The sequence below is a fragment of the Pungitius pungitius genome, chromosome 13 (assembly GCF_949316345.1).
Source record: "Pungitius pungitius chromosome 13, fPunPun2.1, whole genome shotgun sequence".
Taxonomy (NCBI): domain Eukaryota; kingdom Metazoa; phylum Chordata; class Actinopteri; order Perciformes; family Gasterosteidae; genus Pungitius; species Pungitius pungitius.
This window is the reverse complement of record NC_084912.1, coordinates 11,343,814-11,357,120: the sequence shown is the minus strand read 5'-3', so window position 1 is coordinate 11,357,120 and position 13,307 is coordinate 11,343,814. Positions and strand designations below refer to the sequence as shown.

The following is a 13,307-nucleotide window of genomic DNA, read 5'->3' as shown; positions in this document are numbered from 1 at the left end:
TTAGCCTGGCAGCTTGTTTGTTTATTCCCGTTATAGAATTCTGTAATGTCATGTACCACCACAACGGGGGCACAGCAGGATAACGGGACCCTCTCATTTACTTAAAAATATCCTTTTGATTACAGCAGGTAATACGTGTGCATCCAAAATAAAGAGCAGAGTGCTTGATTGATGGAGGTCTTGGCTTTCAGATTTCTTGACTAATTCCCTCGATTGACCTAAAGAGAATTTAGAGGTTTATTGCACGCTTTTTGCACACACTGGTATGTCTTTAACATTATAATCTTCAGTCCAACTCCTGACTTAAAAGTGTACTACACTGTGTTGAACTCTGGTTACCAAGATACGCAGAACAAAGGAGTCACGCCTTATTGGAACCTTGTCCCTGTACACACAATTTAAATGTATTTGTGACTCTGCCTAAAATGTAATTAAAGTTTCGGTCAATACGAGAACTAAGGCTTGAATTGTCTTTGGACGTTCATAGTTTATTACTGAGCCCTCAAATGAGCCCTGACGTGTGGTTTCTCTCTAAACAGTAAATTAAGTTTATTACCATTTATAGAATCAAAACATGGTTCTTAGTAGAGAAATTATACCACATAACTTTGAAAATGCCCAAATGAAGCCCTACATTCAAACTGGGAATACCTTTGCTGCCGAATTGTTCTTCACTCCGGGGGAAACTAATGTATTTCTGTTACATGGATTGTTTGGTTTAAAATGACAATAGTAAAGCACACTGGACATTTGCAGTCCTTCCTGAATGGATCGTGCACTTCGGCTCCTCAGCACACTGGTCAACTCTAATTAACAGGACATCTAAGAGGCTTACAGCGCTAATGCCCAAATAGCCTCAGGAAGCTACATAGCTACACAGCAACAACAGATCATTTAGATAAAAAGTGTGGTTCCTGGAAAATCAGCATCGTGTAACAGAATTATTTAGGAAGAAAAACACAAATTTGGCTTTTTGAAAGATTTAAAAGGCTCAGTGACACTAGCACAATTGATTAAAAAAAACATTTTTACTTCAAATGGCATAAAGTCATCAATTTTGACAGTACAAATATTTAGTCAATATTAAATACTGTACATTGCAGATACATCCTTACAAAAGGATATAACCCTCGTAAGTAGAGGAGAAGATAAACAGTCCCGTTTGGTTTCAGCAGCAGGGGTAAAAAGCCCTGTTGTTGACAGCGTATTGTTCTCCTGCACAAAGAAACGCTTCCACGTACCTTCACGCAAAGCCCCCCTCCTCCCCCCACCCCACACTGAAAACAACAAAAAAACATGTGCAAAGGACGACGCTATTAAGGTATTGAGTTTAAACTGTAACAAAACATTGAAGAGGCAATAAACTGGCAAAGCAACGGCCCTGTGACGCATGGATAAGAAGCACTGTTGGATTCACCATTACTGTCTCATTCCGGTTGAGTGCCAACGCAGATTATTCTCATCATTTTTCTTCAATGCGTTTCATTAATTTGTGACATCTATCTTAGCAAAATGCTTCGAGAAATGTGGACAATCCTGTGGAGAGGATTTTCTCCCCCTCTCCCTTTGCAACACAGTTCATTTACAATACTTAAAATTCAAGATCCCACCGCAGCGGACCGCCATCGGTGCACACGAGTCCATCATTCCTTCAGTCTGTGTAGAACAAAATGAAAGTAAAAAAAGACAACAACCCATACTTCAGGTGTCAGCAGCTTTTAAGATGCGGGAGTGTGGAAAGTTTGTCGACTTTCCCCAAAGCAGCGGCGTTCTCGACCCCTTTGAGCCACTCTTTGCACTTCCTCACGACGGTCTCATCCACGTCTCCATCCTCTTCTTCGTACTCCACGTCGTCGTACTTGTATTGATCGTTCAGCAGCGATATCTTAACGATCGCGGTGATGTCCTGCTCGGTGCTTTCCACTTTGGCGACAGGATCGCAGCCCTTGGACGCTCCGTGCGTCTTTTTGGATGGAAACACTCGCCGGTGGCGAAAGTCCGCGGAGGCGCAACACTTCTGTTGCTTTGCTATCATCTGCTTTTCTAGATTCCGTTTTTGGATGACAAGAATGGCTTCGGGGGTGAGACTGAGGGTGAACTGGACCTCCCTCTTCCCCTCCTCTCTGCCGTTGAGGTGCCTGGCGGAGTCCATGGAGCTGGAGCGCCGGACTCTCTCGGACGTGTCCTGAGGTTTTGGTACCGACAGCCAGGAGCTCTTTTCCTGCGTCTCCTGGCCGGCACCCGCCTTCTGAGCGGAGCTTTTGCGCTTCTCTTGCTGGGATTTCCGCCCCAGATTCCTTAAATTTGCCGAGGTCCAAGAAGTGGACTGCTTCTCTTTATCGGACCCCCCCTTCTCTCCGCCGGATTTGCTGGTGTGCTCGCTGTGCGCGGTCACTCCGTTGGCTTTCTTTTTCCCGAATAGTTCCCTGCCCGGAGAGGAGATCCGCTGGTGGAGGCTGATGGGCGGAAAAGGCATTTTCTTTGTTGGCTGGAAGTGATCAGGATACAAAAAAACGTGCAAAATGTTCAAAGTGCAGATGAGCGGAGAGGCCCTGCGCAACGCGACGTGCGGCGCTCCGTGTGCATGATCCACCAGCGGGGTGGAGAGGGGCTGCTGGCGTGCACCTGTTGTCCACGAAGGACTGTAGTTCAACTGGTGCACTCGCGCGGGGCCTGGCTGCTTTATGGCGGAGCCGGCAGGAAGGCGTGGTCACGTGAAGCACCAAACAAAGCCAAGCCAAGGCAAAAAAAAAAAAAAAGCCTGTGGTGATGTCATTTCATAATTTTTCCAAGTACTTCCTCAAAGCGCTGAGCGACGTCCACGTTCCGGTGGGCTGATCGCGTTGCTCACCGCGCCTCCGTGCTGCTGTCACGCGCTGAATATCATCACCCGGGACAAAAGCCATCATCTGCCAAGAACTGTGAGGTGACGGGTGAATGAGTGTGGTCCTTGGTTAGGAATCAACGGTTTGCCCAGGTTAGTAAATTGTAGGGAAAAGACGCAGGACACACTACATTGATTTGAGCCAATAGGGGTCTTAGACTAAATGTTCATGAGAGAGGCTGATAATGTTAACAAGTTAAACAGAAAATGTGCTTTCTAGCCCTGAACTGCATTCTTTAGTTTAAGAAGAATAAACCTCCATCCTTTCTGTACGTGTACTGTATCCATCTTTAAATGATCCCTTTGGTCCTTGTTGTAAGAGAACAGTCGGTCCTTGAAATAAATCAGCTCAATGATTTTCTGTCATCTCAATATCAATAGAATGATGCATGCAGATGGCCTGTTGTTCTTTCAGCCACAGCCCATGGAAGACATCTAAAGGAATAGAGATAGTCTACATTGAGTAATCTTAAATACAAAAAAAACAAAATCAAGTCTATAGGTTCTTAATTCATCTGATTTTACGTGATGATGTTAAGCTTTTACTGTTCAACTGTGACAAATGTGAGGAAAGACATATGTAACATTATAGTGCACAAAAAAATTACTTAAAAAACATTGGGCACATGGTGTGTGATTTTTAGGTGTTTGACTTTATACAGAAGACTCAAATTGTGTTTCAGTAGCAGAAAACCAAAATAAATCTATTTAGCTCAACTGCCGCTGACTCACTGTTTGAACGGAGTGTTTTTCACAGGATGAGCTGAAGAGGAAACACTTTTTAGCAGGGGTTGTCTTGGTGGCGGGGAACCCTCCCCTCGCTGACATAACAATGGATTAGATGTAATAAAAAAGGAAACCGTTGGGAGAAGGACAGATTCCTTCCCAGTCACCTTCAAACTTTGCTGTAACCCAAATTGTTGTCCAAAGACAAGATGACAAAAACAACCACACTCGCTTCTCACAACCGAATCGCTTTAGCCCTGATTAATTCCTCAAGGATTTGCTGGGTTGCCGCCAAGTCGGTTAAAAAAAAAAAAAAAAAAAAGTAGTACTGAGGGGAGATTTTGTCCATTCTAATCCACAACACAAAACACTAAGCAAGCATCTAATGAAAGAACACGGTGTCTGCACAACAGGAAGTACGATTCTGTTATTCAGTCGCATCAAGCAGGGAGACGAGGAGGCATGTTTGTTGTGGCTGACACAAAGGGAAACAGGGTGCCCTGCCACTTCCTACATGTAGCTATTAATGCATCACGCTGTTTTTAAAATAGATTGATAAATGACTACCAGTCAGAAGTATTCTATGAAATAAAATTACAGCTCCTTATCAGGATGGTGTGAGCATCTGCACAACAGATGGGGGGGGGGGAAGGCTGAGGTTTCATGAATTTTCTGGAGGATGTTGTCATGACAACCACATCCTCAGAGGCTCGGCCATCATGCCCGAGCAATATAAGGAACTAGATGCAAGCTCTTCTGGGTTATGGGGTCACATGAAAATTATAATGCTCAGAAAAGCGTAATTAACAGGGTCATTGCTACATCTGGCAACAAAAAAAATAAAAAAATAAATCAACTTTAGAGAGGCAATGTTAGATGTAATTTGCTAAGTGGAGCAGGTGTGTTCAAATATAAACATTCACAAACTATACAGGACCTGCTTTTAAATGTCTTTAGTTGGGGGTAAAAGGAAGGAAAAACACCCTCACAGAGCTGGACATTCTACAATCATCAATGAAGCACTGTCTCAATTGCCTGAAGAAAAATATTTATATAGAAACATGGAAGAGCATCATACTTCAGTGCCTCATACAGGACAGCGTGTTTTAATAATGCTGTGTGTGAAAAGTCAGAACATTATTGCATATACAGTAATATATCAAATACTGTATGTAAAACCGTAAAGCCACTCATTCAACGTCATTTCCCTGCACAATGCAACATGTTTTAAAATCTTCAAAAGAAAAGAGCAAACTAAGGGGAATCTTTCATATATTAAGCATTAAATGCACTAATTTTTTCCACATACAAAGCAAAATGTTATAATCTGATTACAGTTTAGCCTAAAAAGAGGATTCACAGTATGAAACAAGCCACGGTAAAAATCTGGAGATACAGCGTATAAACAACACAGATGTATATTTTACAGAGCTACCTTTCTTACAGTTTGCATATTAGGACAAGTCTTTACAATTGTACGCTGCAGAGTTCTAGCTCACACAGGTTGTGAAGCATTTCATCACAGCATCCCTGCAGAAAACAAAACAAAAAATGGCATTATGAATGATTCAAAAAAGAGAAAAAGCAATGCAGGAATGTGGATTAATGTTATTAAAGATAAAGCAAAGGCAAAATGTTGTCATGCGCACAAAATTAAACAAGACATAAAAAGCACTTCCACTCTTTGTTCAGTTGATTTGGGTTGGGCTCGTCATGAATAAGTGAGTGTGTTTTGACGGGGAAGCACCACATGCTTCGAGTGATGGGGGCTCCCTTCTCCAGGTACCATGCATGAAGGATGATGCAATACAAGCGATTGCCATGGCAACCACAGTCCGTCGTTGCCTGCTCCATTTCCCCTCAACACCGTTCGCGCTTGCAATCGGTGTGTTGCTATGCAGGCTTTGCCTCTAGCCACAGTAAAATTTCCATGGAGAAGGTGTGGGACACGTCAAGGTTAAAAGGAGAAGGGGGGGGGGGGGAACATGAGCAGTCTGAGAGGGAGGAGGGGAGGACAACAGGCAGACAGGAAACCTGCTCCTTCGAATGCTTTGGTCAGTGCCCCATTTCTGATTAAGCCTTAAAGCACTGTGGGGCGTGTACATGCTGCAGGTCTCAGTACCTTGGTCTTAGTTATAAATAGGCAACACAGTAAAATACATTAAAAGATCAAGTCCATTGGCCATGTGGCGATTGGCCAGCGCAGGTATCACGGTTCGTTTGACCACAGGTCGGAATGGGGAGAGACAGCAGCCTAATGCTTCACTCCGAGGGATTGAGATCTGGGATCAAAACGTGCTGCTCTGTTACAACAAGGCAAACCACAGAGATAAATGATTTAATCCAAATTAAATGAAAAATGGATTAAAGTAAGAAGCTTAAAAAAAGGGACAATGATGTTTTGACTTTAAAAAAGTGTGAGGTATAAGCAACAAAGGACAAAGAAATAATCAAGTGATTGTGGTATTTTAATACCCAGCTGAAGGAATGGCAGTAAAATTAGCATTTCTCTGTAGGAATTTGTTTTTTTAGTGGCACGGCAAATGGTCTTTGTCCAAGCCTTATTTTGTTATTAGCATTTGGGTTGGGGGAGGGGGAACGGTGGGTGGTTATGGGACGTCTCTCAGCTGTCAGCATGGATTACAGGGTCGTCCAAATACACAAGGCATTTTGGCTGGGGGCGGGGGGCGGGGGGCTTTGGACCTCTCACCAAATGAGACATAAATCCTTCTTACAGCTGGAAGGACAAAACAACGTCACACCTTGTGCTTGGTTTAAGGAACGCACTGAGGTGCTACACCGTATGGGACAACTTAAGAGGTGAACATCAGAGTTTAGTGGGAGTATTTTCTTTTAATTCAAAGAATTTAATACACTCTGAAGAAATGACAAAAATTCAGTATGATATTAATGTCCGTAGGCTATTTATCTACAAGACAAAGCAAGTAAATAGATAAGAAAGAATATCCTGAGAGTTCCCTCTTCTCCTGTGCAGGAGGGGCTATTTGGGTCTTGATCTAGTCAAAATCTTGCATTGTGCTTTAAACCTATAGAGCTTAACATAAGCTATAAAAAGCCACATTTGAAAGATAAATACTAGTAAATCTGGCTAGAAGAGCATTATTGCACAAGAAATGATTTCATTTAGATTTTTTGGATAAAGCAAATTGCTCCACAGGGTTAAAGCACAGAGGAGCGTTAAACAACAAGCTGCCATTTGCCCGACTAAGTGCCTGCACTGTCCTTATGGGGAGGATTACAGCCATATGGTTCGGGGCAAACGGGGTTTGGCGATAAAAGAAAACATGTTTTCATTGATGGATCACACAGTATCCTCTCCAGTCAGTTTGCAGCAGTAGGGTGTCATTTGCAGACAGGGCATTTTCAAGATACGAATGCTAGAGCGTAACCATTGACTAAAGCAGCACTTAGAACTGGGCGTAAAATAAAAAGGAGATGCAACACACAATCAGGTCAACACAGAACAACAGTCATATAATCAAGTTGTCTTACCTGGCAAATGGAATGTAAGAGATGCTGTACCTGAAACAAACAAATACAAGAAAAGCTGAATGAAGCAACAGAAATATAGAACATATTACAAAGATGAACAGAGATATTCTCAAAATACACTACTCTTGGTATTTATATCATGTTTCCCTTGATGATTTAACATTGGCTTTTTTGTGCAAGCTAACTGGCTAGATAAGAAGCAAGTTGTCATTTTTCAGAAGCTGTCATGACATAGATGTTCAGGATGTTTAGTAGGAGTGCCAACACATCTTCCTGTAGTTCTACACGTCATCACTGGAAATGCCGGGGCCGTCACTTGTGGCTCTCATGTTCAATTAATAATGTCTGACGGAATGACGTCATGCGTTTGTAAGGGCGTGATGTCAAAGAGATAAATGATAAAAATAATAAAACACCACGCAAAATGAAGGACTTAAAGTAGATTTAGGTCATATAAAAGCAGCACAACAATGGCTTCCTTCAGAGCAGAACGCAAAAATGTAAGATATGGTTTAAGGGGTCGAGCAGTAATCGTTGGATTGAAGGGTCTTTGATGTCGCTCTGCAAGGGGATTAACAGGACTTGATTGGAAATGACTTGGATACATTGTAATCTTTCCACTAATGATTCCAGACGGATTGGTATCCAAACTCAGAGCCCACCAAAGACACAATACCCTGTACCGGAAATGATTACGGCTAAAGTTCAGCACAAAACACCCAGCTATATTTGAACTATGTGAGGAATCCGGTATGGCAGTTTAACGATTAACCCAAGCATCTTACTTCACCGCCACTGAGCAGGAAACACTCATCTGTGAGCCTCAATAAATGACTGAAAGTGTGATAAACACCTCGATGATCTGAATACATGAACTAAATAAAGTTGATGGTCATTCTATAGAACTCTGCCTGAGGACTGGACTTTAACTCCCCCAACCCGAGTGTGTGCGTCTGGTATGAGACACCACTTATTAGGAGAACCACCTTCACACAGACGTCTGAGTGCCTGCGTAGGAGGGCACTATGTGTCCCCCCCACACCCCCCGCCCTTCTGTTAAGAATGAGCAGTGTGACTTACGGTTACCATGGCGATGCCTCTGAGCAAGCAAGCGGAGCGGAAGTGAATGTACAACATGTAGGTGAAAAAGCAGTCTAGTTATGAGGCTGACAGTCCTGCTCAGTGATGCAATGACATCGTCGCCCCCCCTCCCCCTCCCCCGCCTCCTCCTCTTGCGTTGCTGGGGGTTTGTGTCTGAACTGCACATTCACAAACCTGAAAGTCTGTTGTTACTGCTGTGCGTATACATTCAAATTGATGACGGTTGTAGTGCTAACGTGTCTTCTTACCAGCCCTGTTGGTCTCGTTGAGATACTCTGAAGTCAATCATATCGGCAGCATTCAGAATGCCATGCTTACAACTACCATGAACACTAGCAACTGCATCATTATAGAATATCTATCTATCGTTTGCTTAGTCTGAAAATTTCCCAAACCCAAAAAGGTGTTTGTCCGACCAGTTGCTCAAAAAGCCAAAGTAATTTCAAATATGGTGTTAAAAAAAGAATGCGAAAGTCTGGTATTTTTCTTAACTCAAGCTGTTAATTAGTTATCAAAATGATCAAACATTTATTTATTGATATATAACTAATCAGTGTAAAAAACATTTTTGTAGTAAGGGACACAAAACAAAAACATATCGAAACAAAAAGGAGCGCGGGGTGCCATGCATTCACAGTGCACCATTTACATGGGATTTTAGCAAGAGTAATGAGCCCAGTGATACCTGCTAGCGACGTTGTGTAGAAACAACACAGGGGCCCAAAACACCCATCTGTCTCTGCGTTTTCAAGTAGAACAGCAGCACACAAGGCAGCACTTCCTTTACAGGCAGCAAAGTTCTCACCCACAGAAAGACACGTTAAACTCAGTAGGTGTGAGTGATGACGTAATGAATTGTTACATTTGCCACAGTGGAGATTTGGCGAGTCACACTTACCAGGTCATTGCCAAAAACTGAAGAATGCAGAAGATGATGGCAAGGCCCCTTTTATGCCACTGTAAAAAAAAAACACAATGTTAAGTTGAACAATACAGATTATAAACTGCTTGAAAAGAAAAACGTGTTTATTTCTTACCCAAAACACTGCACAAAGAGTTAAGACAAAGCACAGCTGCCGGAAGAAGAAGGAAAGGTTATCTTCTTGTTCGCTTGCAGAATGACGTTCACTTGATTTCACACAACAAAAAAAGAGACTACTTTCTCCAACAGAGAAAAATGATGTGAAGGCAGATGCAATGTAAATGCAGTGTGGAGAGAAATCCATTCTACAACAGCCTACTATAGAAGAGGTATGGATTACTCTCCGACACACACGCACACACTGCGTTAGAGCGAAGCGTGTGGCTCAGCTTGCGCCTCAAAGTAACAGTAAGGCACATTGTATTTACCAGCATGACAATGGTGGCTATCAGTCTCTTTGGTTCAAACATGCGCTTCAGCTGATTTAGTGGTCCCATTAGGAAGCAGGTGCTTTAGAGGAACAAACACAGAAACAAGAAAAAACACTTTTTATACAGCATTACGACCTTTTTAATTTCTCCAGAACAAACAAGTCTTCTTTCAACTGACACCAGAATATTCCCGCCGCCATAGTCAAATATAAACTAAATGTTAATAGGGGGTAAATATTTCATGCCCAACACCACAGAGACACATCTCAAACCTCCTACATGATGCATGTGTGACGTCAGTAAATGTTACGAGACAAAAGGCTTTCCCCGCCGACGAGTCACACAGCTCTGGGTGAGCTGCGTGGGTCGAAGGAGTCTGTGCGCCGTCACATCTGTTAGATGAGACATCGGAGGAGTCCGTGTTGACGCAGGCTCTTTCTACGGGTCTGCTGAGAGGGACGGATGCTTTTTAGCAACCACTCATTTTGACAGACACCGATGATGTCCACGCACATGCTGCCACGGCGATATTGGTATAGTGGGACCACAAAAATAGTTTGAAAAGACAAACTAGGAAAAAAATTTTAAAAAACTTTATCAGGCCATGTTTAAAATCTAATTGAAGAGACCTAAAAATATATATTTTTAGAAAAGTCAAATTATTTTTTGAAAGATAAAAAAAATAAATGTTATAAATAAATGGCACTTGAAGTAACGTCTTACTGCTTTTTGTGAAAAGAGGTAACCGAGTACTCTTCTAGCAGTCAAAAGTCACATAAGAATGAAAGCAGCTTCAAATATGACACGGCCTTTGTTTGGGTGGGTGACCTGGACCATGAAAGCACAGGGCGTCCCAGTCGCATCTAAACCCACTGGACACACGATACCTGACAATAGGCTGACCGTTCTCAAAAGACATCTTGATTAGATTCAGCCCTTGGCTCATCTAGACTAAATAATCCAATATGGAGGACACTGATACCTAGAAAATAAAATTCTAATATTACTTTAACACATACATTAAACTATAAATGTATGCTGCCTCTTTCGATTGTGGTAATACAAAAAAATATGCAGTTACACTAATGAATATCTGATTAAATGGAGATTATAATTTAGACATATTTGGCATAAATACTTTGCTCTAGTGTCTTCTTTATAAACAAGCAAAAAGTTGAGAAAATATGTACCTGTGCCAACAATGACCATAACACAGTAGTCATGAAGAAAACACTGTTTCAGAGTTTAGAAGACCGATGCTCATCATTTGTTTTATTCCTGGCATTTAGCCACGCTCGTGAGAAAGAAAATAAAAAAATCAAGTCATCACAATTCTCCGACCTGCTAGTTTGGGCTGGACTCACCTTGAAAGAGCTGCAACGTTCCCTATAGTGTAGAAGACAGCGAAAAGTTTGATTCCATGTGGAATGAACAACAGTGCTGATCCCTGATAAAACAACAAAAAATAGTATGTCAACTACACAGTGTTATCACCCCAAATCTTACAATAGGGATAAATGGCAAGTAAATCCTGGATGTTGATGATTTTTTTTTTTGGAACTAACAAAAAGCAATAAGAGGGAATTCTGTGAGCTCTCCTTGGGTTTTAACGACACCCGATGGGCTCCCCCTGCTGCCAAAATAATATATGAGGCGTTGCTTAAGATTTGCTGCCTGTGAGACATGCATGCAAACCATCAGGACCACTTTCAGTGAAATAGCTTTTATATTGCAGACTAACAGTATACGAAGTGTAAACAGATTATACATTTACAATCTGAGGAATAACATTTAGGCAACTCAAACCACCTGCAGATTATAACTGGCTCTCACCCAAGGTGCACATATTGGAGATAACTTTTTTTCTAGAGAAAAGAGAGCATGTGACTTCATACAGTGACTTTCACCACCCCCGGCGATTGCGTAGGTTCTGTTGGCAGTTTGTAAAGTGTGAATCACAAGGTTGTGGCTTCAAAGTGTTACCAACAGGAGCTGCCAGTGACTGCAAACTAGGCTCTACCCTGTGCAAACTGAAAACGTCAGTTCTTTACTGACAGCGAGCAACCTTTATGGTTTAATAAAGCACAAGTGACATTTGCAAGCAGATAGGAATTTTTCTGGATGGTATTTTGAGAGTTTTATAGTGCCTATAAATCAAACACAGCAAAAGAAAAAACTCATGTGGACCATTCCTAACAAAAGTAACAGTGTTGTGTCTGCTCCGTATTTCTAAAGTCAGCATAACATCGGAAAGAACATAAAGGACGCCTTTACAACAAGTCAGAGACACTCACCAGTATTGAACACAGGATGCCTCCAGCGAAGCATATGACGAACCATTTCACCCTGGTGCTGTAGCTGAGAGTGCTGGCATCGAGGATCTGGTGAGAACAATGGGAGGATGTCAGAAGATAACTTTAATGACCCACTGGTGATTTAACGACGTGTTCAGGACAAAAAACACCCAGCTACAATAATACAAAACACAAACACAGCACCGGTCTGACATGACGTTACATTAAAAAGACAGAACATTACTCCAAAAACTCAAGTTAGGAAAAAAGAAAAAAAGAACCAATACATCCAAAGTATAGAGGGCATCCTCTGGAGTCACATGGTACAAACAACACGTCATGCGTTTATTTCCCACCATGTGACCGTACCAAGCTGCCTTAGGAGAATCTGCAAGATATTGCAGAATTGCAAACTTGGCAGACTTTGGTGTTCCAGTGTGAACCCTTTACTGAGCAACAGGCTGCAGGTAGAGTCACAAACACGATGGTTGACCCATTACAAAAACACTTTGTTGAAGTCAGCACCTTACCCGGTTTCCTCCTCATTGGGGACGCGTGTAAAAAGCGTAAATAAACACGTTACGATTGATTAAATGCTGGCAGAAAACATGGTTGAAGTTAGCTTTAATGTTAGATAAAACATGATAGTGAAACTGCTGCATTACCCAACTTAAGAAAAGCTTATGAGCCAGCGCTTACTGACATGTTCACCAAGGTTAATACATCAATGCACGCTCATTTATCTAACTAGCGTTAATGGTAAGTAACAAAAAACACACGTTTAACGTTAAAATAAGGTATCTGAGAAGTAAAGCCCAATCTCAATCATCAAATTACCTAACACAAATTATTTTATACAAAGTATCAGGGTTTCTCCATTTGACGTGACACTACGTTAGTATTAGCATGGTAAACTGTCACATAGCTAACGTTAGCTTCGTTAGCTCGCCGGCTAACATTACCTGGTCAGTGAGACCCAACTCTTCGTTTTCCTCATGGCCGCTTAACACACGACGAAGTTTGTCCATTGCTAGAAGCGGTTCGCTGGCAAATAGGCAAGAAGATGACGAGTTTCTATGATTCGAACAGCCCGTCTGTTACGTATGTCTGAAAGTTTGGATCGCAGTAGTAAGCAGTTTGACTTCCTGCCTTCCTCGGGGCTCTCTGTTAGGGCTGACGTGGAATCAGTTTATTTGCGTCGAACGTTGGCCAACGCCAATGAGGAAGCGTTTAAATAGCAGACCTTAGATCGGCTGAAGGCAAATACAAAACTGCCCACTTCCCCGGAACAGCCTTCCAGTGCTGTTGGAAAATCCTGTTGGAAATAATTGTCATTTAGCTGACGCTTTTATTCACTTATAATAATTGCATTTCAACTGTAGAGATACAAACTCAGAATAACAAGAAAGTGCAAATTAACTATCTAATTGTACTAT

At 42.0% G+C, this 13,307-nt stretch overlaps 2 protein-coding genes across 3 annotated transcripts; both read right to left on the bottom strand.

Annotated features, from left to right (window-relative positions):
* Window positions 1-1,014: 1,014 nt before the first annotated feature.
* On the bottom strand, window positions 1,015-3,900 carry prr18 (proline rich 18). Its single transcript, XM_037464999.2, has one exon. The coding sequence runs from the start codon at window positions 2,474-2,476 to the stop codon at window positions 1,709-1,711; it is 768 nt and encodes a 255-aa protein (XP_037320896.1). The 5' UTR covers window positions 2,477-3,900; the 3' UTR covers window positions 1,015-1,708.
* Window positions 3,901-4,653: 753 nt separating this feature from the next.
* Window positions 4,654-13,171, bottom strand: sft2d1 (SFT2 domain containing 1). Of its 2 annotated transcripts, XM_037465000.2 has the most exons (8): window positions 12,834-13,158; window positions 11,872-11,958; window positions 10,942-11,024; window positions 9,575-9,656; window positions 9,262-9,297; window positions 9,123-9,181; window positions 7,124-7,153; window positions 4,654-5,140 (listed from the first exon to the last, which is right to left on the bottom strand). In XM_037465000.2, exons 1-8 carry the CDS (start codon window positions 12,897-12,899, stop codon window positions 5,101-5,103), a joined length of 483 nt encoding a protein of 160 aa, XP_037320897.2. In that variant the 5' UTR covers window positions 12,900-13,158; the 3' UTR covers window positions 4,654-5,100. The 2 variants fall into 2 exon arrangements, with proteins under 2 accessions (XP_037320897.2, XP_062422664.1); XM_062566680.1 differs by lacking the exons at window positions 4,654-5,140; window positions 7,124-7,153; window positions 9,123-9,181; window positions 9,262-9,297; window positions 9,575-9,656 and adding an exon at window positions 9,701-10,026 and having other exon boundaries at window positions 12,834-13,171.
* Between the last annotated feature and the right edge of the window lie 136 nt (window positions 13,172-13,307).